We start from the raw sequence: 25238 nt of genomic DNA on the forward strand, positions 1-25238 counted from the left end.
ATTGCTTTGCAAACTTACGTGTTCCTCACAAAATATGTACACACACACACACACACACACAGGTATTTACTCCATTCATCTATCCATTGTCTGAGCCGCTGCTCCTCACTAGGGTTGCGGGCGTGCTGGATATCCCAGATATCATCGGGCAGGAGGCAGGGTACACCCTGAACTGGTTGCCAGCCAATCGTAGGGCACATACAAACAAGCAACCATTTGCACTCACATTCAAACCTACAGGCAATTTAGAGTTGTCAATTAACCTACCATGCATGTTTTTTTGGACGTGGGAGGAAATCGGAGTGCCCGGAAAAAACCCACACAGGCACGGGGAGAACATGCAAACTGCACACAGGCGGGGCCTGGGATTGAACCCCAGTCCTCAGAACTGTGAGGCAGACGCTCTAACCAGTCGTTCAACGTGCCGCACAGGTATTTACTAATACTATTAAAGGAAGCAAGATGTGTCTAGATAGTGTATTTAAAAGTATAGTAAGTGTGTGTGAGGGGGATGGGGTTGGAACTTAAACGTAGAATGTACAGCAGTTCACATTAAGGTGAAAATAAGAGGATAGAAAACAAGGATAACTAAAACTGTTCACGTCCTTCACACATTACCCGTACTTGAATGTACGTAATACGCATGCGCAGATGCCTGCATGCATGCAGTCGTCAGTCTTTTTGTGATTGGCTGCCTGGTTGCTTGTTCTCATTGGACAGGAACAGGTGAACAACGTGGAACGGGATTTGTTAAAGCTTAACTCGTGTGGTTGCGACTGCTCAATGGGTGTGTCTTTTACTACTTTAGTTAGAAACGGAAAACGCGAAACAGGAGACATTTTGACATGACGGGAAGATCTCTTATTATTGAAATACTTTTACAGAAACGGTAACATATTAATGAGGAGTTAGTTAGATGTGTCGACGCGCCGTAATGAGGTACTCTTCCTCGGGGTAGATATCACATCCACTATATATATATTTCTCTCTCTCTATATATATATGTATGTATATATATATATATATATATATATAAACATATATTAATGGCGACATTATTTCCTTTTGCTCGGACAACAATGTGCTAACAAGTGTATTGTAAACACAGCTCCCACATGTCATGAAAATAAGTATGGACGAGTGGGGCTTAGTCGTTGCACCAGATAATGACCCTTCAAGCTCCGAGGGGGAATACATAGTCGAACCAGGTCCCGAACATGAAACAAGGGAGGCGGAGGAAGGGGCGCATCCGGGCTGTGTGGAGCGAATGGACGACGGGGCCACCAATGTCGGATTTGGATTAAGTGGGATTGGAGAAAGCAAAGTGTTGTTGGGGCGAGTCGGACAGAGAGACGACAAAGAACTTCGGTACTTGCACTTATTATGGGAACCGGGACGAGCAGAGATTGGACCTGGTGGTGTGACCAACAAACTGGGAAAGATGACCGGGAGCAGGGCCAGGCGTTTTCAAAGAGCCTCAAGGAACCCCATTGGTAAAGATGTGTATGGTGAGACAGTGTTTTTATGAACAATTACGTTGACTTTCTCTGTAATTATTCGGATCACAGGCAACCTTTAAACGAGAAGATAACATTTGCCACGGTTAACACATGAAATGGCAAATACTATGTGTTCATCACAGACGTATTACTAAATATGTAAAGATGTACGGTACTTCATGGCTGTTCAGGAAGTGGTCCCTAAATTGCCCCAGGCTGTGAGTATGGATGTGGAAAGTTTCTAGTTTATTTCTCAAAAGTGCATCACTTCAGACTGTTAAATTGATTATTTGTTCTTTAACCCTTTGCAATATGATGCCTTTGCCTGTCTCAAAAAGCAGAGTATTTACTTTGACTATCTTCTCATCACAGCTGTAAAAAGACTGAGGGACGCCGCAAACAGTAATGACATTGACACAGGTACAAATATAATGGTGATGCAGTGAGAAAAAAAGAGAGGAAATAAAGAACAAGCTGTTTTGATCAATATAAGTGTGTTATTCCAGTTCGTAAGCTCCTGCAGGATGACATAGACCCTTGTGCAGCAGATGACAAGGGAAGGACGGCCTTACATTTTTCTTCCTGCAATGGCAATGAAAGCATCGGTAAGTTGAAGACTGGTATTATATTATGAGAGTCTGCTGAAAGCTTTTCGTTTTCAGTTTGATTACAATTAATCAATGTAATGTAAATATTTGGTTACATAATGTTACTGAGGCGGCACGGTGTCGACTGGTTAGAGCGTCTGCCTCACAGTTTTGAGGTCCGGGGTTCAATCCCCGGCCCTGCCTGTGTGGAGTTTGCATGTTTTCCCCGAGCTTGCATGGGCTTCCACGCACACCGGTTTCCTCCCACATACCCAAAACATGCATGGTAGGTTAATTGATAACTCTAAATTCCCCGTAGGTGTGAATGTGAGTGTGAATGGTTGTTTGTATGTGCCCTGCGATTTGCTGGCAACCAGTTCAGGGTGTACCCCGCCTCCTGCCCGATGATAGCTGGGATAGGCTCCAGCATGCCTGCGACCCTAGTGAGGAGAAGCGGCAAAGAAAATGGATGGATGGATGGATAATGTTACTGAAACAGTTGCTGATCATAAGATTGTTTCCAGGGGCTGGTCAGGTACACATTAGGCAAGTCTGTCACATTATCCTCAATAAATAGATAATGATAAAACACTGTCATTTGTAAATACATACATACATGCATAAACATATACTACATAAACTATCACTGTATGAATGAAAAATTGGCTTAAAAAGTCAGAGAGTGAACATCATCATTCTATACATACCAGGGATTCATATCACAAGCAAATTCAGCCTTTTTTCTCTCACTTTCATCTCTCAAGTTGTCTTTGTGCAAGTGGATTTTTTTTCCCCCGTCAGTATGAAACATGCACACACAGGGCTAAATTGTTTTGGACCATTCTGTTAAAGAAAGGGGGCGGGGCCACACTAGTCACTGAAGTAACTTGAAACTGGCAAATGTATTAATGAATTAATATGTTAGCAAAATTAAATTTACTGAAAATTAAGTAATGCGGTCCAACATAAGTTTTTATAAAAACCCTGACCTTAATCCTATTAATGGTATTTGTCTTGTAACATAATTCTATTAGAAGAAGCTACTGCATCAGTTAGATTTAAATATCTGTTTTTACGTAACAGCTCTCTGACCTTCCGGTTTTCTCAGAGCCACAAAATGTTTTTATTTATTTATTTTTTACATTATTTTGATTAACGGCGGAACGACTGGTTGGAGCGTCTGCCTCACAGTTCTGAGGACCAGAGTTCAATCCCCGGCCCCGCCTGTGTGGATTTTGCATGTTCTCCCCGTGCCTGCGTGGGTTTTCTCCGGGCACTCCGGTTTCCTCCCACATCCCAAAAGCATGCATGGTAGGTTAATTGACAACTCTAAATTACCCGTAGGTGTGAATGTGAGTGCAAATGGTTGTTTGTTTCTATGTGCCCTGCGATTGGCTGGCAACCAGTTCAGGGTGTACCCCGCCTCCTGCCCGATGATAGCTGGGATAGGCTCCAGCACGCCCGCGACCCTTGTGAGGAGAAGCGGCTCAGGAAATGGATGGATGGATGGATGGATTTTGATTAACAGGATCCAACTACTAAATAAGAAATATCCCTATTTATGTCTGCAGTGCAATTACTGCTGAGCTACGGCGCTGACCCCAACCAACGTGACAGTCTGGGTAATACACCACTCCATCTGGGTAAGAGAGAATAGGGACCTTTTCATCCTGCAGTACATGGGTTTCCTGTGACTCTACTGCTGTGCCAGTGTCACATGTTATATTAATAAATATATAATAAAACATGGGCAGGTGAACAAGTGGTTGGAACGTCTGCTTCACAGTTCTGAGGTTTGGGATTCGAATCTCTGCTCTGGACTTTGTATGAGGATTTGCATGTTCCCCCTTGCTTACGTGGTTTTTTTCACAGACCCGTCTTTTTCCTCGAACATTCCAAAAATATGCGTATTAGGTTCATTTAAGTTTAGTCTGAATTGCCCATAGGTGTGAACGTGAGTGGTTGTTTGTCTATACGTGATTGACTGGTGGCATGTCTAGTGTGTACCCCGTTTCTCGCCCAACGTCAGCTGGGATTGGATCCAGCTCACCTGCGAACTTAAGCAGAATGGCTAGATGGTAAAATACACGATTATGTAGTTTTTAGAAGTAAAATAATGCTGTCATCAACTTTTAAGCATGCAATTTTCTGTTTCTACATGATCATTTTAACCTGTTTGTCTACAGCGGCCTGTACAAACCACGTGCCTGTAATCACCACATTGCTAAGAGGAGGTGAGACTAGGACTCTGTGTGTATTAATATTGCCCACCTATTGCATTGAAGACATTAAAACCTCTGGATTCGCTCACGATTATAGGATGATGTAATGTTTATTTTGAATTATTTCAATAATAACAAAATTCTGTTGCAGTTTTGTCATGACAGTAACTTAAATGTAGACTCCCTTCAGTGGTTATGATTGTTGGGTTACTGAATATTCATGATGTAACTGACAACTGAGCCATCCTGTTTATTTGCAAAGGATCCCGTGTGGACGCCCTTGACCGGGCTGGCCGGACCCCTCTACACCTTGCACGTTCCAAACTTAACATTCTGCAGGAAGGTGATTCTCGTAGCTTAGAAACCCTGAGAGGAGAAGTCACACAGGTAGAGAACACGATCTTTGTTCTATTCAAGGTTTCTTTCTGTTAAAGAGGGCAAACCTTAAAAGATGTGAACGTCCCCCCCCCCCCCCCCCCCCAACACAAAACATGCAAGCTGTGAAATTTTTAGATAAGGAGCTCCTTTGTGCTTCATTATCTTATTGCCTCTTGGGTATCAGATAAAAATCTGAAATGTCTGCAAGTTTCCAAATTTTTATGCATGTTCTGGTGATGAGGATGATGATGATAATTTATTAATGTGTTATTTTCCCAATCAGATTATTCAAATGCTGAGGGAGTATCTAAACCTAATGGGCCAAAGTGAAGCTAAAGAGAGACTGGAGCACATTTCCTCCCAGCTGCAACACACACGAACCAAAGAGCAAGTAAGATGTATACAATGATAAAATTGCAAATCGTTGCATTGATGATTTATTACAATTATGAATCAATCAAATCTTTTTCAATACAAAAATAAATTACCTGGTCTTTCTTTAGGTGGATGAGGTGACTGATTTACTGGCCAGCTTTACTTCACTCAGCCTTCAGAAACAGAATTTGGGAGATAGGTAGAAGATTAAGAAATTTGAGTCCTGCTCCCTTGATAAAGTAAGCCTCAACTCCTCCAGCCTGAACACTGATTTATACCTCTGGTCGTAATCTGGACTAGAATTTCAGATACAGTACCACTGTAATGAATGTCATTCAGAGTTCCTCTAATTCTAGAAATTTGTCTTCTTGCAACAAATTCTTTCATCAAAGCAGGGACAGTTTTTGTAGCCTACAATAACGTAATTTTTTCCCCCAAATTACTCAAGTCTGTGAAAATAAGGGAGAAGGTTGTAGGTTAAAGAATATGGAGTCCTATGAAAATCATGTATGAAATGGAAAACTTCAGAAATGAATGTGTACAACCTCATCATGCTATAAAAATATTTTCCTGCATGTTTGATAGGGTTTGGCATCGTTTGAATTTGAGCGTTTCCTATTCCGGTTCCTTAGTTCGATTCCATTTCCAAACCATTCTCAATTCCGATTCTTTTAGGGGGCTGGGTCAAAAAAGTTTGCATGGTTTAAATAAAGGATGTCCAAAATATGAACTTCCATATTCTTAGCAGCCCGCTGCATAGACTAAAATTAAAATTTGACTCGAGGTTCTTTGTAACCAGTATCAATATCAAACCTATGAACTGAAAGGCAATGTGTGTCGAACTAACCCAATTGACTTGATATTCATTAATTAATGTTTCAGCTAAAAGTTAAATATATCATTGTTAAAATAGTTATTTTAACAATGCTATGTAGCTGCCCCTGTACTCTGTTTCGTGACAAATGGTTTATATGTGTAAGTTTTAACTTGACTTCTTGTTTTAAGTTTGTAGCCTTTCGTTTTGAAGGGTATCCACCGGAACTCAGCATTTTGGCACAAAAACTGACTTCACACGGCCCGGGGGATTTAAAAAAAAAATAATAATAAATAAATAAATTGTATTTATTTTTTTTATGGATGGAACCGAATGCTCTAAAACGCTGATTCCTTTCCTGACCCACCGATTAGGCACAAGGTTAGTGTTTGTGATACTGTGAGACAACGTTTATGTGAATTTTGTCCCAATTCATTGTGGTATAAAGTTGTTATGGTGAAGTTTTAACCGAATGTTGAGCTTTTTTTTTTTTTTGTCATCGGTGTGGTTTGAAGACTAAAATAAATGCTAAAAACCATCAGTGCAAAAGTGCAAGCAACCGTTTATCTTGTTAGCTGTCTCAATGTTGGCATAGCTTTATTTTGTTGGTTCACTCACCCAATTGACTGAGAGTTGACTTCTCTGAAGCTCTGCGCGGTGTACACAACGTGAAAGCCGGTACACAACGCGCGTCAGACGGTACACAACGTGAAAGCCTCCTTTGGACATCTATCCATCCATCCATCCATTTTCTGAGCCGCTTCTCCTCACTAGGGTCGCGGGCGTGCTGGAGCCTATCCTAGCTATCATCGGCCAGGAGGCGGGGTACACCCTGAACTGGTTGCCAGCCAATCGCAGGGCACATACAAACAAACAACCATTCACATGCACAGTCACACTTACGGACAATTTAGAGTCTCCAATTCATGCATGTTTTTGGGATGTGGGAGGAAACCGGAGTGCCCGGAGAAAACCCATGCAGGCACGGGGAGAACATGCAAACTCCACACAGGCGGGACCGGGGATTGAACCCCGCTCCTCAGAACTGTGAGGCTGACGCTATAACCAGTCGACCACCATGCCACCCTCCTTTGCACAATATAATCTTATTTCAAGTGTTGCACTGAGGCCACTGGTTATTCATTTTAACAAAGCTAAGACACACTTTTGTCCGCCGCCACCACCGTTGGGCACAAGGACGTCATCGTGCGTGTTCTTCTTCGTTGGGTAACGCCGCTTCTTCGTTGCTTTTCACCACTTCTTCTTCGTGGCTGGAGGACTAGGCATTGAAACTGGGAACCGAAATGTTTTAATTTGAACGGTTCAGGGAGAACCGGAACCTTAGTCCCGGTTCCAAACGGTTCTCGATTCGCGATGCCCAACCCTTATGTTTGATCAATCTGAAAGCGGTCCATGTGCTGAATATAAATAATTGTTAATTGCAAACCTGTTCATTGTCATTTCATTTAAATGTTCTTCTACACACTAGACCAAAATATTACTCCTGATTTATTGTTACTTTGCATCTTTAGTGTGGACTTCCAATAATGTCATGTTTTCAGAAAAAAACTTAAGAAAATTGACACATTAAAGGCTGTGTCGAACAAAGCTACCTCTATTGTGCCAAAAAGTAATACTCATTCAAGGTTTCTGAAAGGTAAATCTGCAATTCTTAGTTCCATGTAATTCCAAGTGCATTTTATTTATTCCCTTTCAGCCAATAATCATTCATAAATTATTCCTATTGGACCTTAGAAGGCATCACAGAACACAACAGACTGGACATCAGTGCACAAAAAAAAGGGAAAAAAATGCAGTTGGATGATGCGTCAGCCTGTGCCTGCCTTTCCCTGTTTTTTTTTTTTTTTAAACTATTACTCGCCTATGTTAAGTATTAATTACTTAAACTAAATGAGCAACCATGTTTTACTTTGGTGCTTTGGGTTTCTTAATCAGCAGGATATTTCCCATTTGCACTGCATGTTAATGTTTAACTGAAGTGTAAAAGTACTGTCAAAATGTATGTTTGATCAAATAAATGGAATCGTTTAAGTGATAAGTGGCTTTCGTATTTTAATTTAACAGTATAGTACCCGTTCATGTAAAATAAAGTACAGTACATTCGCAGAGTATGCATGCAATGTGAAGGTTTTTTTTGTGGCTTCGCCTCGACGTGGATTCGTTGCAGACCACAAGCCCCGCCTCCAGCGCAGACGTATTGTTGTTCGCCGGGATAAAGATGGCGACCGGGCCCGCGTAATTTGGAGACCCAATTGAGGTAATTCATTTTGTAAAACATACTTTCCTTGACCTGCTAGTTTCTGAAATGAAGACGAGAGTAATATTGAAGGTGAAGATATGAGAGTAGCTGAATGCACGTTTGCATGAGTATAATGCTTTGTAAATGGACACTTCGGCCTCGCTATCTCGAAAGCACCGGGCTGGCGTGAGACGATTACGCCGGAAAGACGAGCCCACTCACGGCATGGAGCGTCGCAGTGGTGGAAATGCCAAGGAACGGGAAGCCGGGTGGTCAATAAATGGGAGAAGGGGTGTGTTTGTGTAACATTACGAAAAGTAGGCGGGAAATTAAGTTGTCACTGTTTGTACTCCTATAGGTGACCGACGAGGACATGGTATTCTTAAAATCAACCCCAACGTGAGTCTTTTAGCAACCACGCTTGTGTTTGCTGGACTGCTCTGTTTGAAAATTATCTTCACGAGCTGATAATGTAACTGAATTTGGTGTCTGTAATTTAATATCTGTGCAATGTTGTAGGTGAGCCAAAGAACTTGATAATGGCTAATAAATTACATGCATGCATTGTTAGTACTGGGCTATGTTTATTGAAACATGAACGCCCAACTTGCTTATCAATATTTACACAGGTCCACATCCTGCCTTCATGCTGCCTGCCACATCTTAGATGAATTATATATTGAATAGCAATGGCTTTTGAAGAGATCAAGAACAAAGGCGAAATGGGTAATGATATTTTTACATGACTATAAAATGCATTACAGACCAGAGTTTCCCAACCATTATTGAGCCAAATCACCAATTTTATATTACAAAACCTTTACGACTCCAGTCGCCACAAAACAAAAATCTCCTTTAAAACCGAGTGCGAATTCTGAAATAATTATTGCGTCTCAGTTTACTCAACATATTTATACACTGTGTGAAATGTCAGTCTGTTTAGTTTAAGACATAGCTGATATTCTCACAGGAGTTATGTGAGTGGCAGGTGGATACACAGTTGTACTTTTTGCCATCTGATGGTAGAGCATTTTAAGTGTTCTGCCCTCTCACTATGCCATTGGCATAGATACATTAACAAGTAACAACCACATATTTGTAATTAATAAACATCATTTTCAGATAAATTAGGTGAAATTGGATAACTCCCCGCTACACCCATGATTAGCTCTCATGGCACACTAGTGTACCACGGCACCCTGGTTGGGAATCACTGTTTTAGGCCATGATTAATTACTGTTAAGTCATTGTTTATGTCCAAAGCTGTAGTTTTAAAAACTTACTGGTCTTGTGTTGAATGTTTATAAAAATTGAAAATGTTTTGAAATAATTCTGTTTTAGATGTTGGGATGGATGGAGAGAGGGGTCTTGTCGCTGGTCGTAGCCAGAGGGAGAAGAGGAGGTCATACAAAGATCTTCTGCGAGAGGAGGAGGAGATAGCAGCTCAGGTCCGCAAGTCTTCCAAGAAACGCCCAAAGGTGAATTTTTGTAACCAGATCTTTGCAAAATATTACAGAGGGCATTATATATTTTTTGGGTTGGTACAGATTTTAACTTTTGTGTTTTTTACATGTGTCATTACACATTAGGATTCAGAGCTATTCATGCTTGGAGGTGACTCACACAAAAAGAAGAAGAAATATAGTGATGACTACTATTACAGAGGTTAGTTGAAGTTGATGCATCTAACAACACAATGAGACACTGCGTCTGTAAAAGTAGGGGTTGCCATTTGAGGAAATACAGCATATTCATACTGTGCCTCTGTGTGACTTATTAGAACATGAAGGCTCAGGCCACCCCATCCATAAGAAGAAGCACAAATCTGCCGACCGCTCTCCGACTCTCTCTTCCCCTTCATCGTCCCACCCAGCAGATACAGCAATGGGTCTTCTGCAAGCTATCACCTCTCCCCTGGCCACAGGATCTGACCCCAGTCCCAATTTACACAAAAAACCCTCTTATCCCTCGTTGTCCTCACACTCCTCAAAAGACCGTAAGCGGGAGGGCAGCAGCAGTGGAAACAAAGGGAGCCACTCTCTTTCTCATTCCCGCCCCATGTCTTCATCATCATCGTCAGCTTCCTCCAAGAAGCACTCCTCATCTTCCTCAAAGTCATCGCTATTCCACGGTGGATCCCTCAAAGAGGAGCCTTTAACATTACGGGAGGCTGATGGGCTAAAAATGAAACTGATTATGTCACCAGAGAAAGAGGAAACGGAGTGTAACCCAGTAACACACCACTCATCCAAAGTGAGTGGCAAGAAAGAGAAGGATAGAGAGCGGTTACAGGTGTCAAAGTCACCCAAGAAGAAGCTACAACACAGTCGAGATCCTCTGCCGGTAGTGGGCAAAGAGGTGGAAGTGGAAGGTAAGAGCACCTTAATTATATGGCATCCATTTTTACTTGGATGGCCATCATTATAACATGGCTGTATGATCACCTACCAAATTGTGCCAATTGAGAGAAAAATAAATAAGGAACGGAATTGTGTTGTTCAAACCGTGCAGTGTAAATCCTGTCCAAGTACTAGAATTTCCTTTTTTTCCCTCAAGTGTTACAATTTGGATATGCATTATAGCAACTGGCGGCACGGTGGGCGACTAGTTAGAGCGTCTGCCTCACAGTTCTGAGGACCGGGGTTCAATCCCCGGCTGTGTGGAGTTTGCATGTTCTCCCCGTGCCTGCGTGAGTTTTCTCCGGGCACTCCGGAGAAAACTTTGGCACTATCCTCTCTGGGGCCATCAAACATTTACTTAATTTGGTTGGATTATGGTGGTTTATTTCTCTGTAGACAGTTAACACAAATGTTAAAATGTTACTTATTTCAAACTCCCCTGTTGGACAGCAACACTGTTCCAGCACTAAAGGCATACAGATCCACCATTCTGCAAGGCCATGCAGCTGAACAGGACAGGTTTAAAAAAAATAAAAAAAAAATTACTTAAGCCCTAGCCTTTATGGTTAATAACGTTTTTACCTGGATTGTTTAAATGTTCTTCAGTGGAAAAATGCTTTGAAAACAGAAAAAAATGGCCAACGGGGTGTTTTTGACTTTAGTAGTTCCACAATACAAAGGTTTGCATTCACAATGATGTAACCTTGTAGTTCCAAATTAACATACTTTACCTGTAACTGAACATTCAATGTTGTGCTCTCTGCCAAGGTCATTATGGAGGGGGCATGGGCGAAGGCAGCTCGTCGTCGGGAGGAGAGCTGGAGGCGGGCGAACTAGTTATAGATGACTCATATACACACCAGTCCAAAAAGAAGAAGAAGAGCAAGAAAAGCAAGAAGAAAAAGGACAAAGAGAAAGACAGAGACAAGGATAAGAGTGGGAAGGACAAGAAGCACAGCAAAGGGTTTGGAGGTGTTATAGCTTTTATATATACATATGTGTTTGTGTGTGTTCCCGTGTGTACTATGCATGTCCTAAAACAGCATTTTAATCCTTCATTGTTATTCTTCAGATTCTTCAAAGAGCCATGGCAACTCCCATCCCACCGTCTCTCACAGTGCTGTTGGGCCGATGTATGCGATGGGCACACCCATCCCTACACACCACCATCAAGGCAGTGATGGGGCGATGGAGAAGAAGAAGAAGAAAGAGGAAAAAGATCGGGAGAAGCATGACAAGGATAAAGATAAGGTAAGCCTCCCATTGCATGATGACGTTTGAGTTGGCTTGCAACATTAGGCACACTTGCACAAGCTAATGACATTCAAGAACTTTATGGAAAAATAATAAAACTTCTTTAAGCATAATGCCATACGAATACCTCTGACAATTTCAAATAAGGTGAACTCCTGTTTATCGTGGAGAATACATTCCAGACCCTCCCACAATAGGGGAAAATCTGTGATATAGAGATGCCATATAAAGTTTTAAATAGCTTTACCCCTCCCACACCTTTTAAGTACATTTAAACTTCATACATTACACACTTTCTAAATTATTCCTTAGCGACTGTTCTCACTGTCGCTTTTGTATGTCATAATTTTGAGGAAACGAAGACTCTTCGCCTTCATAGATCGTTTGCTTATTTCAAGCTGGGTTTTTTTTCCATTCCCTACACTTAAAGTGTACTGTATAAATGATGAGAAAAACATTGTCGAAAATATTTAGAAGACTGAAATGTTTAACGAAACCATGCAATATTGTCTAACAAAATTCCACTGGGCTAACACATGTGAAACGCCATAGACAGTCTAACTGAAATTAGCATCATTGTTACAGTAATTACAAACGTTTAAACAACTGCCACTTTAACACACACGGCGCAGCAACACATATCGGGCATACAACAATGCTCACTGGCATATAGTAGATATAAAAGGCATGGAAAAATCTCATAGTGCAAATATAGGGCTTCTTAACATGGATAGGTTTTCCCCATCTTCCCTTGTAGAGAATCAAATGTCTTGTTTGACTCGAGTTAATTTTTAGTTCCTGGAACCCTTTCTTTAACAAGTCTATTTCTCCTTTTGATGTAATGTTTACCTGCACTGCGGTGTCCAGGAAAGCAGTTTCTGTCACAGAGCAATACATGTAATTATAACTGAGTTCAACTGCTCTTCAACTTTGCTCTTTGGTAACAATAAATAATAAAATGGCAATATTTAGTTTATCAGTTTATTTTTGAAAGGGGACAATGCAATTTCATAAAACACATGAAGTACACATGGTTAAAAAAGCCAGAATTAGCCAGAAGGCTAGTTTTCATCTGTAGTCCCCTGGCCATGATGTAAAAAAGCAGTAAAATACATCTACAAGACAATATAATACAGGATACATAATCAAACTATACTATTAAGAGAGAATAAAACCATAATTTTTTTGATCATAACAAAAAGACAACATAACATACTTGAAGTGGTACTGTATTACACTAAAGAGGCATCCTATTCTTGTTGCTCTTAATTACACTGCATCTCGTCTAGTAGACCTCAGTGCTTCTCGGCATGTTGCGGCACATAGTAGTATTACACTAAAGGCAAGCAACTAAGTTAGGACTTGCCTGTATACTATTGTAAAAGCCAAATAAAGCTTAAAATTATACGATATAGTGGCGGTGCAAACGATGAGATCGTTGACGTTCGTCCTGTAATGTAGTCCTGTAAAGCAAGGATTTTTGATACAGCTCATGTATTAGTATTTTATTAACTTAGCATGAGAGAAACTTCCAGGAAGCAAATCTGCTGCTGTTTACAAATTTCGTGGCTAACAGCGCCAACTCCGGACTGGGTGATTTGAGAAGCACTGTGTCAATCTCTTATTTCCTCTGCACCGTGTACAGGTTCAATCAAGTACATTATGTTAATGAGCTTGACCACATACAGCGGGTACATTTTGTGTCCCCCTTGTGCCTTGTTTATTTTTTTAAATTTCCTGTAACCATTATTGCTGCTGAAATGTTGTTCATTCTACCAAATAAAGGTTATGTAATCTAATATATTAGAGCTCATGAGATTGCGCAGCAAATGACGATCCACATTTTGTTCTGCATACACATTACGTATATTGCTGCCTTGACTGTCACATGCTTGGTTCTTGTCTTCATTCAGCCCAAGAAGAAGAGTGCATCTGCATATCAGGTGTTTTGCAAGGAGTATAGAGTTAACATAACTGCTGAGCAGCCAGGACTAGGTATACCATTTGTTGAAGACAGTATCACTTTCTTGTAATAACACTCATATGTATAAGGCAAGAATGTGTGTATTTCTACCCTGCAGTTTTCGGTGAACTAAGCAAAAAGTTGGGAGAGGTATGGAAGAGGATGCCGGAAAAAGACAAACTGGCGAGTTGTCCTTTTTATTTTATTTTATTTGTACTGGCCACCATTATTGGCACCCTTGTTTTTTAAATTTAAATATAATGTACACAATCTGATGTGCCAAATGTATATAATCAGAATATAATAAAAAGGCTTTCTATGCCGCTTGTCCTCATTAGGGTCGCTAGAACCTATCCCAGGTGACTTTGGGGTACAGGTGAGGTACAGCTGGACTGGTTGCCAGTCAATCGCAGGGCACAAACAAAGCAAACCATTCACACTCGATAATTGTAACACAATTTTCACCATATGTCTAACTCTGGCCTGGGGGCCAAGTTTGGCCCACGATGTAATTATATTTGGCCTACAAGACCATATCAAATGTGTATTAGAGCTGGCGTGCTAGTATATAGCACATGCGCCTCTAATATTACAAATCCCAGAATGCTTTGCTAGTGTGTTGGCCCATCAGTCTAGACCGGCAACCGCCCCTTCCCTTTCTGTTGCAGCTGTTAGCAACTATGCTACCAGTCTCCTCGAGCAAATTTACTCTTCCCCTTCCCAAAAATGGCCAAACGAACGATGGAAAACTGTTAACTTCCAAGACATGTGGGAGGGAGATTGTCTGTTCACTAAAATAAAAGACAGACCCGTTTGTCGTGTGCAGAGCAACGCTGTAACAAATAGTATAACATAATTGAATTGTTTTTTTTTTAATGCCCTTCATCAACTCCGATGATTAACGACTGTTAATAGTTTGAAGTTTGGATTTTTATTGAAGGACATTCTTATTTTTTTGGGTTGTTTTGTTGTTGACCTTTGCAATAAGATTTACATCAAAAAGAGAGGTAGTTGGAGATAGATAAATAGAAGATGGAGAGACAGAAGAATTTGTTATTTATTTAAATAAAAAACAACAAATACCACTGTCTTTTATCACAAATTTGATTTCTCGTGTTTATAATATCAAAGTTTGTTTATTCCAGATTCAGTGTTTAAGCAAAATTTAAGGTTGTTGTCATATGATAAACTTTAACGCTACATTTCTGTAGAGAAGGGAAACATGCACATCGCAGTGATTTTTCATTAAATATTGAGTTTGGCCCGCGACGTTGTCCCGATTTTTAATTTTGCCCACCGTGAATTTGAGTTTGACACCACTGATTTACACTCTTCAGTCAACCAAATGGAGCATTGTTTTGGGAATGTGGGAGGAGGCTGGAGTGCTTGGAGAAAATCCTCGCAAGCACGGGGAGAACATACAAACATAGTAGGAAATCCTGAGCCCAGATTCGAAACCTGAACATCAGAACTTTATGGCAGATGTGGTAATCACTAGGCCCCAGGGGTCGGCAACCTTAAATATACAACATACACCACGGCTTCCGTGACCGTTAGCTATCCACTTGACCACTTTACAACTGAATGGAAAATCAATGAGGGACTTTCCACCCAACGTCACAAACAGATTATTGCACTATTAGTCGTTCTAAATTGCATGATGACTCTGCATCATTTGCACAATGGCATTATATTAGCATCACCACACTAGTGGTACACTTTCAGTACTTGATGGCTCTCCATACTTGTGTTTTTTATGTCCTAAATGTATATTTTGTCATAGTGGGTGTTTGTTGTCATACTGGAGCGGCTCCAACTACCCGAGACAAATTCATTTTGTGTCATGTAACATACTTGGCCAATAAAGCTGATTCTGATATATTTGCAAAATAATAGTCAAAATATTTATTTTACCTGGTTAATGGGACTTTTGTTCCTGAACCTATGCACAGTGTCAGCACATCCGGGCTGTAAAACATCACTACCATCTTCACACACGATCACAAACTGTCCTCTGTAGTTTACATAGCATTAAACACTGTTTTCTTCAGAAACTTTGTTCTTGTATTTATCCATGGTTTACCTACCTATTAGTGTTGTGCTCAAAACAACACTATCAGAGACCAGAACTCACAAAGACCAAGAAATTTGGGAGTCCAGACCGAGTCAAGACTAAGACCGAGACGAGCCAAGATTGTGACAAACTACGGCCAGAAAAATCAAGACTGTTGATGGAAACATCTTCGGTTTAGCATGCTATCATTTTCTTTTCACTGCGTGAATGTGGATAATGTGTTCCAGTCGTGCACTCAGCTATTTGTATGCAGTGTTCCGCTAGATCACGATTTAACGTTCGCGCACACAAACACTATCACTGTCACGCAGGAGCTGCTATCAGACACAGCTCATGCTGTGTCATCACGTATCACCCCACCAGGCCCTGCTTCTTAAAGGCACTTACAGATACTTACTACACACAAGACACTTCAATACGCACAGTATTTCTGTACATTTTATACTTGCAGTTTTTTTGTATTCATATACATGAACTACATTTTCATGTTTGAATAAGTTTAAATGTTTTTAAAGCATGTGGGAGGTAAATTATTTTAAATCTATGCTCTCGAGCAGATTTTTACCAGTCATGGGAGGGTCTGGAATGTAACAGGAATTCACTGTATCCTACTAGATTGTCCAGTTAATTATTAGTCATAATCAAAGGCTAGTTTTGCACCATGTAGCATATACAGTATTTGTGGTGCTTTACTCACTTTTCACTCGCTAGTCAGTACAGCAAACCTTCCCGTTTACATTCATGTGACCAAAAAGAGAAGAGATTTATGTCTCGGTTTGTTGTGGATCTTTCCTGCATGAAAATGTTTTGGTTAGTTTTGGGGTGATTAATGTTTTCTTACGTTTAAAAGTAGGGGCTTCTGATTTAATATGTTTGTATTCAAAATATAACTTGTTGCAATGCTTTAGGTGTATCTGTAATGTTTTGCTTTCCATTTCCTTTAGTAATATCGTAATAATACTGTCAATACAGTATCCCCCACAACGCCCAATGGGAGTAATTTCGTTGCTATATACAAAACATTGTTGTGCATTGCCCCAAAGGAATTGGCCTCATCCACCTTGGGAATGTTTGCCTGACTTTTGTGTGGTTTGTCCAGGTGCTATTTGTCAAAGATCATGGGTGCCAATAACATTGACCAAAACTGTAATGTGGAAAAGATGCAGCCTTGTGTTGTCTCTGTTTGTGTCATAACTGTTTCTTGTGTTACCGCTGCAGTTTTGGAGGCAGAAAGCTCAGTATCTGCAGCACAAACAGAACAAGGCTGAGGCTACCACAGTCAAACACAAGTGCTCTAATGAAAGCAAAGGCAAAGGTGCTGCACATGTATCACTAACTCTTGCCTGGAACTTGACTCTTGATGAAAGAGGTTGTCGTTCTCATGACCATATCTTGTTTCTAGCTAAAGCAGGTATGGTGTCACCCAACAGAGCACCAGCCACTGTCTCCCTTTCTCCTGCACGAGTCCCCGATGTTGATCCTATCGATGCAGCCGCTCACCTGCAGCTGCTCGGTGAGTCCCTGTCCCTGATTGGCCACCGGCTCCAGGAAACAGAGGTGGGTTCCTACGCCAGTAGGCATATACACATTGGTAGGTCAGTGCTCTCGGTTGACGCGTAAAGAGGTGTTCATTAAAATCTCCTCAAGTCAAGGTCATCATAATAATTAGCATGCATTTGTAATGCAATTAAATCGTCACCAAGTGTCTGTTGGAATAAAATGAAAAAGATACAATTCTTTATTTTCACAGTGGACTGGAAGGACTAACATTAAGTACATGTTTGCATTTAAAACAATGCTTTTGAAAAGCTGTGGTAAACAAACCAAAACTAAATACAAAAATAAATGAAAGTTTTTAATTGCTGCATGTTGTATGACTAATCAATAAACAATCTAAACAACTTAACATCTTTAACCATTTCTGCTTTGCTGTTTTCTTGTTTCAAAGCACAACATTATCCGTTTACCAACTATTGAGGACCTCTGGCCTAGTCTGTGTGCGCTCCCATTTGATCTTTTTCTTAATTGCTATTTTTCTCACTGTAGAAAACTAGTCATAATGAGGATGATATTTGACACACGTTTTCAGTGACTCACAAATCATTCAACCCTAAAACCTTTATGTCTCAGATTGCTGTAGGGCTGGACGATTGTGGAAAAAATAATATGCACTGATTTCAAAATGTAGTATTTATTCAACTCCCAACACTCAACTGTAAATATAACTGAAAAGACAAACCAGAAAATAAATTAGTAACAAGTAAAAGAATATATTAAAATAATGTAAAATGCTAAAAAATAAATACCTGCTATGCGTGCCTTGGCCTCTTAGGGGCAGTGTGGTGCACGCTGGGAGATTCACATTAAGGTAAAAAGTAGAAGAAAAAAGTGGCAAACTATTCATATAACTCGTTTTTCACAGATTAGAAAAAATATTGCTCTTTTCACACTTGTTAAGCTTGTCAGCCAATTCTACAATTATTATGGGAGGTGGTTTTAACCTTACGCTAAATCCCCTAATAGATCGCTCAAATCTCAAAAATAGCAATCAGCCACAATGCCCCAATATATTAGAGCAGTATATGGACGACTTTCGTCTTGCTGACAGATGGAGGCTGAAAAAACGTACAAAGAGAATACACATTTTTCTCGTCAGTTCACCGCTCTTTCTCAAGAATAGATTTCTTTCTTGCAAACAATTCGGCAGCTCAAAGAATTACTCCCCAAATACTCCTCCTCTTCTCGCCGTTCCTTGCGTCCCGCTGCGGTCGCCTCTTCCTCTTCCCGTGGGGTCCCTTGCAGGCTGTGGGGTTCTTTTCCCTGCCTGGTTTGGGGGGGGTCCACCTCCCACACTCAGGGGCAGGTAGTGGGTGCTGGCGGGAATGTGGGGGGGGTCAGGGTCGGTGCTGCGGGGCTGACCTCTCATGGCCCGCCGCTGCTCCTCGGGTTCCCCCCTTATCAGGTGCCCCTATCCCCCCTCCTTTCCAACAAACAAGGGACAGTCTCGGGGACTGGCTGCATCACAGGCCCTACGTGGTGGTGGGGGTTGTCTGTCTCTCCTGGGGGGGGGGCGTTGTCTGGTGGGGTGGCATTAGGTCCTGCGGCCCCCACTGGGTGGCCAGTTGTCGGGGCACCTCGGTGGGGCCGGCGGACCGCCCTGGGTCCCTCGGTGTGGGACGTGTCCCGTCCACCGGGCTGCTCTCGGGTGGACCCCTAAGCCTGATCCCGCCCCTCGATTAATTGGGTGGGGTCCTCAGCCTCACGGTGCGGCCACAGCAATTACAGGACACTTCTGTCAGTCTTTGTGCATGTAAAACGGTGTCAATTCACTGGCATGTGTCCGCAGACACACACCCCTAGGACTCTTTCACAGGGTGTGGGGTCACGCACTTACTGGGACAAATAACTCATGAATATGCAAATCACTTGTGTATCCCCTCATTTATACTCTCGTCCTGTAGACTTTTGTAATTTACATAATTAATACCACCACACTTCAGTTGTATAGCCGGTTCACGACCTTTGTCCTGTGTGCTTCTTTTCCTGTCCTTGTCCTGTTCTAGCTTGTCCTGTCCTTCCCTCACAGGGTGTAGCACTACAGCCCGATGCAACACTCATATTTAATGTTTAATTCTTGTAGATAATGTAATGATTTACTTCTCTCATCCTGTTTACAATTAGTGCTTTGTCTTTTGTCTTTGTTTCTTTCTCCCTTCTAGAAACTTTGTTCTGTTCGAGTGATCAAGTCTGATTCTCAATAAACCTCAATTATAATACTAAGAAACCACAGCAGAAGCTTAAAAACTCCACTGTGAAACAGTAAAACTGTTCCGGCATAAAAGGGATACAGATTTTCCATTCTGCTTGACCTAAGAGCCGAACAAGACAACGGTTCTGAGGACCGTGGGTTCAAATCCAGCCTAGCCTATGTATAGTTTGCACGTTCTCACCCGTGCCTGCATGGGTTTTCTCCGGGTGCTCTGGTTTCCTCCCACATTCCAAAAACATGCACAGTAGGTTAATTAAAGACTCTAAATTGCCTGTAGGTGTGAATGGTTGTTGGTATGTATGTGCCCTGCGATTGGCTGGCGAGCAGTTCAAGGTGTGCCCCATGTCTCGCCCAGAGTCAGCTGGGATAGGCTCCAGCACAGCCGTGATCCTAGTGAGGATAAGTGGTATGGAAATTGAATGGATGGATGGATGAAAATTCTATAAAAAAAAGGAAGAATATATGTCCTTGAGGATTGTTGTATTACCTTTCTGTATGTGACTTTTTAAACTTGTGTGTGAATATTCGTTATTTGAAGGTAACTCCCTCCCTAATGCTAATTTTTGCTAGCCGATCAATAGGGTTTTCCATTGAGTGCTAGCATTAACCCTTCAGTGTTTCTAAAATGAAGTACTGTGAATGAAGTAATGCATGTCTTGTTTGTAAATATGCAATTTGTGTACCGGCAATTCCTTTTTTTTTTTTTTTTTTGTTTGTTTTTACTACAAAGTTTACTGTAAAACTTCAATAAATATCTTAAAGCTTGCTCAGGGAGGGCAGGACAACGTGTCACACCCTTACTGCAAGTAACAGGTGCATTCAGAGTGCTTTCAAAATGCAGGAACTTTCATACACACACCGCACCATTCAGCATATTAATAGTTTTTCTTCTATTCTAAAAAATTTTATCATGAGAAGTCAAAATCGAAATCCCGTTGTGGGGCATGTGGTAATGATAAAGCCATATGTTTCTTGTGCACTGTTGTATTTTCTGTATTTTTGTTGGGACCCTTCGAAAATGAAATGCTGCTTCTCAAGGGGCTCTCCCAAATGAATTTAATTAAATTTTGATGAATGGCCCAGCCCTAGTTTGCTGGTACATCGTCATGTTTGCAGATGTGAAAAGGATTGAATGTACTGTATTTGCAAAGAGCATATTTCATTACCATCCCTAAATTGTATTTATTTTAATGCTTTAAATAACTTATTTTGTTTGTGCTTTTTAGGGCATGGTGGCAGTGTCTGGGAGCCTCTCTGTGCTTCTTGATTCCATCTTGTGCGCACTGGGGCCTCTGACTTGTCTCACTGCTCAAATACCGCAGTTAAATGGATGTCCCCGAAATGTGCTGGTATAGTATTACAATAATATAGATTTTATATTTTGTCACATGCCAACAGAAAGTTACAACCTGCTGGCCTAGTTTTTTTTTAAAATTATTATTATTATTATGTTTTTATCATTTTATTTATTTTTTGTCCTTTGGGTGTTATACAGTCGCAGTTTTCTAACAAGGGTATCGTTTTGCTTGTTAGTCAAACACGTTGGACAACATTGCCTACATCATGCCTGGGCTGTGAGTGACGGACCCCAAGCAAGCTGGAGGAATTTTGCTGTGAAAAGTCAAGGCCCTGAACAGAAGCATTTTGGACTTTATTTAGTAGCCTTTGACACTTGGCAACAGAAAATATTTCTAGTCTTCTAGTCCCAACATGTTTTTAAAATTGTATTTTTAAAAAAAGATGATGTATGTTTTCATTGTTAGACTTTTAAAAGAAACATTTTATTGTTAATAGTCTTACCAATTAGTTTCATTGTGGCTGTACAGTGTGGGTTTGTATGAAATATTCTTTTTTTATGCTACTAAATGTGTACGGTAATGCTTTTGCACGTTTTTTTTTTTTTTATGGTTTGTTAAGAACATCTGCAACCTTTTAGTCATTAATCACTGCCAGCCTTCCCAGTTAACATGGATATTTGACTTCTAAAGCCGTCAACGGCAGTGAATGTGTTAACATAAGGTAATATAGTTCTCATTTTACCATTTCCCCCCTTTAACAATGTAAAAAGGTTTTCACTCCCAGCTGTTTTGTACATTTGAAAATGCTGATTGCCACACTTAGAAGCAACATTGTCTTAATTGTGGGCTTTTAAAACAGTTTTTATATTTACAATTGCTAATTCAAGGGGTAATTAGCCAATAAACCATGCTGCTTTCTTTTTTTTTTTAATTGTCTTTTATTCTTGCCTTTAACCACAAACATTTTGAAAAGTTAGAACTCAATGTGTGCAGTAAAACAAATTTTCTAAAAAAATCACTGGACATTCTATCAAGACATGTTACATATCTTTGCGAACATTGTGAAATAACTAACAAATAACTGAAAATACACCTTACCTGTGTTTTCAGTTTAGATGGAGAAGTTTTGAATGTGGCGGCACGACTGGTTATAGAGCGTCTGCCTCAGCTCTGAGGAGCGGGATGCAATCCCCGACCCCGCCTGTGTGGAGTTTCCATGTTGTCCCCGTGCCTGCGTGGGTTTTCTCCGGGCACTCCGGTTTCCTCCCACATCCCAAAAATATGCGTGGTAGGTTAATTGACAACTCTAAATTGCCCGTAGGTGTGCATGTGATTGCGAATGGTTGTTTGTTTGTATGTGCCCTGTGATTGGCTGGCAACCAGTTCAGGGTATACCCCGCCTCCTGCCCAATGATAGCTGGGATAGGCTCCAGCACGCACGACCCTAGTGAGGAGAAGCGGCTCATAAAATGGATGGATGGATGTTTTGAATGTCAAAACTGGTGGTTTTCAAGCTGAGACAAGACAATGCATTCATTACAAATCATTCTTGGAGCTGACACCAAACAATTGTCTTGAAGGCCATGAAAGGAGAATGTTTTGCTTTTCCCAATATGTTGCATCATTGTTAATGCTCTCTGAGTCACATAATTCACAGAGGTTGCGGGGGAGTAACAAGCCTGTTCTTACAAAGTAGTAGAAAGTACAGATATCCGCGTTCAAATTTAGGAAGCAAAATTAAGAAGTCGTCAGAAAAAGAAGTAGTAGCCTTAATGGTCGTCGCTGCGCCCCCCTGGCGAAATGTGGTAGAAGAGCGTCAGAGGGCGAGTCATCCTGCAGGAATCAGGAAGCGACGTCCCCAACTAATTCCTCGCTAAATGAACGTGAACAGTGAACGGCTCGACATGTCCGCTTCTGATGCACAAACAGGTCGGTCACAGCGAGCGACTTGTATGTCACGTTTGAACCGCTGCATCGACGACAAAAAAGAAGAAGCTATGACTTAGCTTGACGTTAGAAAAGTTTGCGTAATGATGCCTTTTCAACTATCGAAGTGAAGGGACGCTGGCATTCTGTAATGTCCGCTAATATCACGCAAGTTGTCAGTATTTGATTTTATTCTTTCGATTGCGGGTCGTTACATCAGATTCTTTCTTTTAATAACGTGTGAGCAACGCCCAACGCTTTGCTTCTCCCTCCTGCGCAGAGTTGAGGCTGGTGGTGCTGGGCCGCACCGGGACAGGAGGGCGGTCAACGGTCTGCAGCATCTTGGGCCTCCCTGACAACCATCAGGGGGAAGAAAACCAACAGTGTAGTAAACGCAGAGGGGAAACTGCAGGCAGACTGGTAAGAAAGACCGAGACACGCCACACGCAATGTTCAAGACTTCTTTTGGACACTCCAGCTTCTCCTTTAAAGTGGCTTCCAATCTTTCTATATTACACTGATATCAAATAGATCTAATTAACATATCTGTATTGTATCTACATCTGTGTACTCTTATCAAAATTCTAAAACCCAAGTGTTGAGAGTTAGCACTTGTGCTAAAGCAGTGCATTAGGTGTGTCCAATGTTTTTGTGATGTCCATTTCAAATAAAGTATTTAAAAAAAAAAAAAAAAAGTGCACTTCGTCTTACAACTGGGATGTGGCTGTGTTCAGAATCAACCAATCACATTCATACTCGTATTCTGCAATGATGCAGTTTTCTCCCAACATTCCCTCATCGAGGCTGACTTGCAATTTTGTAAATGTCCATGTTATTCCTGCACAGTTTAGCAACCTGTGGATGCAGCGCAGTTGTACACCACATCATACTACAACCACAACAGTAAACACATTGCCACATTAACACCTCTCTGACAGTGTCAACCAGAATCCTTGTCTCCACAATACTTTTCAAACAAAAGCGCACATAACCAGCTCTGACCTTGGTCTTGTTTGTGTAGGTGCTGGTTGTCTCCAGTCCAGACTGGTTCAGTTCAGACTGCGATGCAGACGCAAGAAGAAGACACATCTCCTCCTTGATCACTTTATCCAGCCCGGGGCCGCATGCTTTTTTGTTGTGTGTCCCTGTGAACCAGCCAGCCGATGGAGAGACCAAAGCACTTGATGTCCTAGAGAAGCTGTTAGGTCCCTCTGCCGTCACCAGAAACACCATCATCCTCTTCACCAACATGGATGAGCTGGATGAGGACGAGAGGCTGGAGGATTACCTCCTCACGTGGCGCAAGGACCTCCGTATGCTGCTGGAAAGATGCGGCGGTCGATATTACGCCTTGGAGACCCACAGCGGAGAACAGGAGGAGAGCAAAGCTGTTGAGGAAATGCTGGAGAAAGTTGAACAGGCAGTGAAAGAGAGCGAGGCTCAGCACTTCAGCTGCCCTCTGTACCAGGAGGTTAGTCAACAAGTGAGGAAGAGACAGGTTGAAATAGTGAGACAGAGGAGGGAGGAAGCACAAGGGGGGCCTTCATCAATTGCGGACTCAGAGGTGACTGATCAAGACATGGAGGAAGTCCTGGAAGAGGCAGAAAGGAGCATAGGAGACTTAGATTTGGACCTACATGAAGTTTTTCCCTCTTCCATGATCTCACCTTCCTCTCCTGCTGCCTCTTCTCTCGGAGCCTTCTGGGAGAAGTTGCTGGGATGGTTGAAGTGGCTGCCCGCTATGGTGAGAAGGGAGGCGTTGCTAGGCGCTCTGGTCGGGCTCTTTGTTGGTGGGCCCATTGGAGGCGTGCTGGGTGCCACTGTGGGCTCTGTGGCTACCGAAGTGGCCAGGAGAAAAACACACAAAACAAAATAATATATAGGATTATATATATATATTATATTTATGGAGTATATGATGCCAAAATAATGTATTATGCCTTACATTGTACCTTAAAGTCCCTTCACTGTTTCAGCATACACAAATGTATTACTAAGCTCAGCAGCTGACACAACCCGTTGCAGCATGGAAACCAGCTTCTAATGACACACTGTATGATGTCATTGCTGTTTTTAACCGTGATAAAAGCTGTTAATAAAAGCAATTACGATTGGATTACTTGCCTTGTTCAAGTTTCATTTCCTTCAACTTTGTCAACCAATGTTGTCCAAGTCATTTTACTTTTCTGTAACTTCATAAAGTCTTAGTAAATGCTTTATTAATTGCGGATCCATTGTACATCAAGTCCAAAATCAAAATTCTAAATTGCAACTTAAGCAAAAAAAAAAAAAAAAAAAAAACAGAAAAAAATATATTTCTTTGGAGAACAAAATGGACACATACCGGTACACGTTCACCAAAAGAAAGGAAATCACTTTACAACAACTTGCCAATTGGAATATGAATGTCAGATATGATT

General features: G+C 41.3%; 3 protein-coding genes across 8 annotated transcripts; all 3 read left to right on the forward strand.

Moving 5' to 3' along the window:
- The first annotated feature begins 777 nt into the window (after positions 1-777).
- ankrd54 (ankyrin repeat domain 54) lies at positions 778-7945 on the forward strand. 3 transcript variants are annotated; one of them, XM_061748524.1, is made up of 9 exons: positions 779-1508; positions 1872-1919; positions 2006-2104; positions 3658-3729; positions 4273-4320; positions 4571-4695; positions 4970-5077; positions 5190-5300; positions 7593-7944. In XM_061748524.1, exons 1-8 carry the CDS (start codon positions 1121-1123, stop codon positions 5262-5264), a joined length of 963 nt encoding a protein of 320 aa, XP_061604508.1. In that variant the 5' UTR covers positions 779-1120; the 3' UTR covers positions 5265-5300; positions 7593-7944. The 3 variants fall into 3 exon arrangements, with proteins under 3 accessions (XP_061604509.1, XP_061604508.1, XP_061604507.1); XM_061748523.1 differs by having other exon boundaries at positions 5190-7944; XM_061748525.1 differs by lacking the exon at positions 3658-3729 and having other exon boundaries at positions 778-1508; positions 5190-7945.
- A 118-nt stretch (positions 7946-8063) lies between these two features.
- hmgxb4a (HMG box domain containing 4a) lies at positions 8064-21823 on the forward strand. Of its 4 annotated transcripts, XM_061748518.1 has the most exons (14): positions 8064-8153; positions 8494-8534; positions 8765-8861; positions 9477-9613; positions 9725-9800; positions 9916-10506; positions 11303-11506; positions 11607-11785; positions 13702-13783; positions 13870-13934; positions 17044-17140; positions 17228-17382; positions 20821-20943; positions 21128-21823. In XM_061748518.1, exons 3-14 carry the CDS (start codon positions 8825-8827, stop codon positions 21170-21172), a joined length of 1791 nt encoding a protein of 596 aa, XP_061604502.1. In that variant the 5' UTR covers positions 8064-8153; positions 8494-8534; positions 8765-8824; the 3' UTR covers positions 21173-21823. The 4 variants fall into 4 exon arrangements, with proteins under 4 accessions (XP_061604502.1, XP_061604503.1, XP_061604505.1 ...); XM_061748519.1 differs by lacking the exon at positions 8494-8534; XM_061748521.1 differs by lacking the exons at positions 13702-13783; positions 13870-13934.
- A 146-nt stretch (positions 21824-21969) lies between these two features.
- Positions 21970-24937, forward strand: si:dkeyp-69e1.8 (uncharacterized protein LOC100001340 homolog). The gene is made up of 3 exons (XM_061748522.1): positions 21970-22821; positions 23099-23238; positions 23840-24937. The coding sequence occupies exons 1-3, from the start codon at positions 22770-22772 to the stop codon at positions 24692-24694; spliced, it is 1047 nt and encodes a 348-aa protein (XP_061604506.1). The 5' UTR covers positions 21970-22769; the 3' UTR covers positions 24695-24937.
- Positions 24938-25238: the final 301 nt, after the last annotated feature.

Source organism: Phyllopteryx taeniolatus, chromosome 16 (genome assembly GCF_024500385.1).
Source record: "Phyllopteryx taeniolatus isolate TA_2022b chromosome 16, UOR_Ptae_1.2, whole genome shotgun sequence".
NCBI lineage: Eukaryota > Metazoa > Chordata > Actinopteri > Syngnathiformes > Syngnathidae > Phyllopteryx > Phyllopteryx taeniolatus.

Bases quoted from the DNA above. Each gene is read 5' to 3' on its own strand.
- ankrd54 (XM_061748523.1), top strand. From the start codon at position 1,121: ATGAAAATAAGTATGGACGAGTGGGGCTTAGTCGTTGCACCAGATAAT. The intron at 2,105-3,657 runs GTAAGTTGAAGA...TTATGTCTGCAG, and splicing joins CAATGGCAATGAAAGCATCG to TGCAATTACTGCTGAGCTAC. The intron at 3,730-4,272 runs GTAAGAGAGAAT...GTTTGTCTACAG, and splicing joins TAATACACCACTCCATCTGG to CGGCCTGTACAAACCACGTG.
- si:dkeyp-69e1.8 (XM_061748522.1), top strand. From the start codon at position 22,770: ATGAACGTGAACAGTGAACGGCTCGACATGTCCGCTTCTGATGCACAA. The intron at 22,822-23,098 runs GTCGGTCACAGC...CCTCCTGCGCAG, and splicing joins CGCTTCTGATGCACAAACAG to AGTTGAGGCTGGTGGTGCTG. The intron at 23,239-23,839 runs GTAAGAAAGACC...TTGTTTGTGTAG, and splicing joins GGGAAACTGCAGGCAGACTG to GTGCTGGTTGTCTCCAGTCC.
- hmgxb4a (XM_061748518.1), top strand. From the start codon at position 8,825: ATGGCTTTTGAAGAGATCAAGAACAAAGGCGAAATGG. The intron at 9,801-9,915 runs GTTAGTTGAAGT...GTGACTTATTAG, and splicing joins TGATGACTACTATTACAGAG to AACATGAAGGCTCAGGCCAC. The intron at 13,935-17,043 runs GCGAGTTGTCCT...TTACCGCTGCAG, and splicing joins TGCCGGAAAAAGACAAACTG to TTTTGGAGGCAGAAAGCTCA.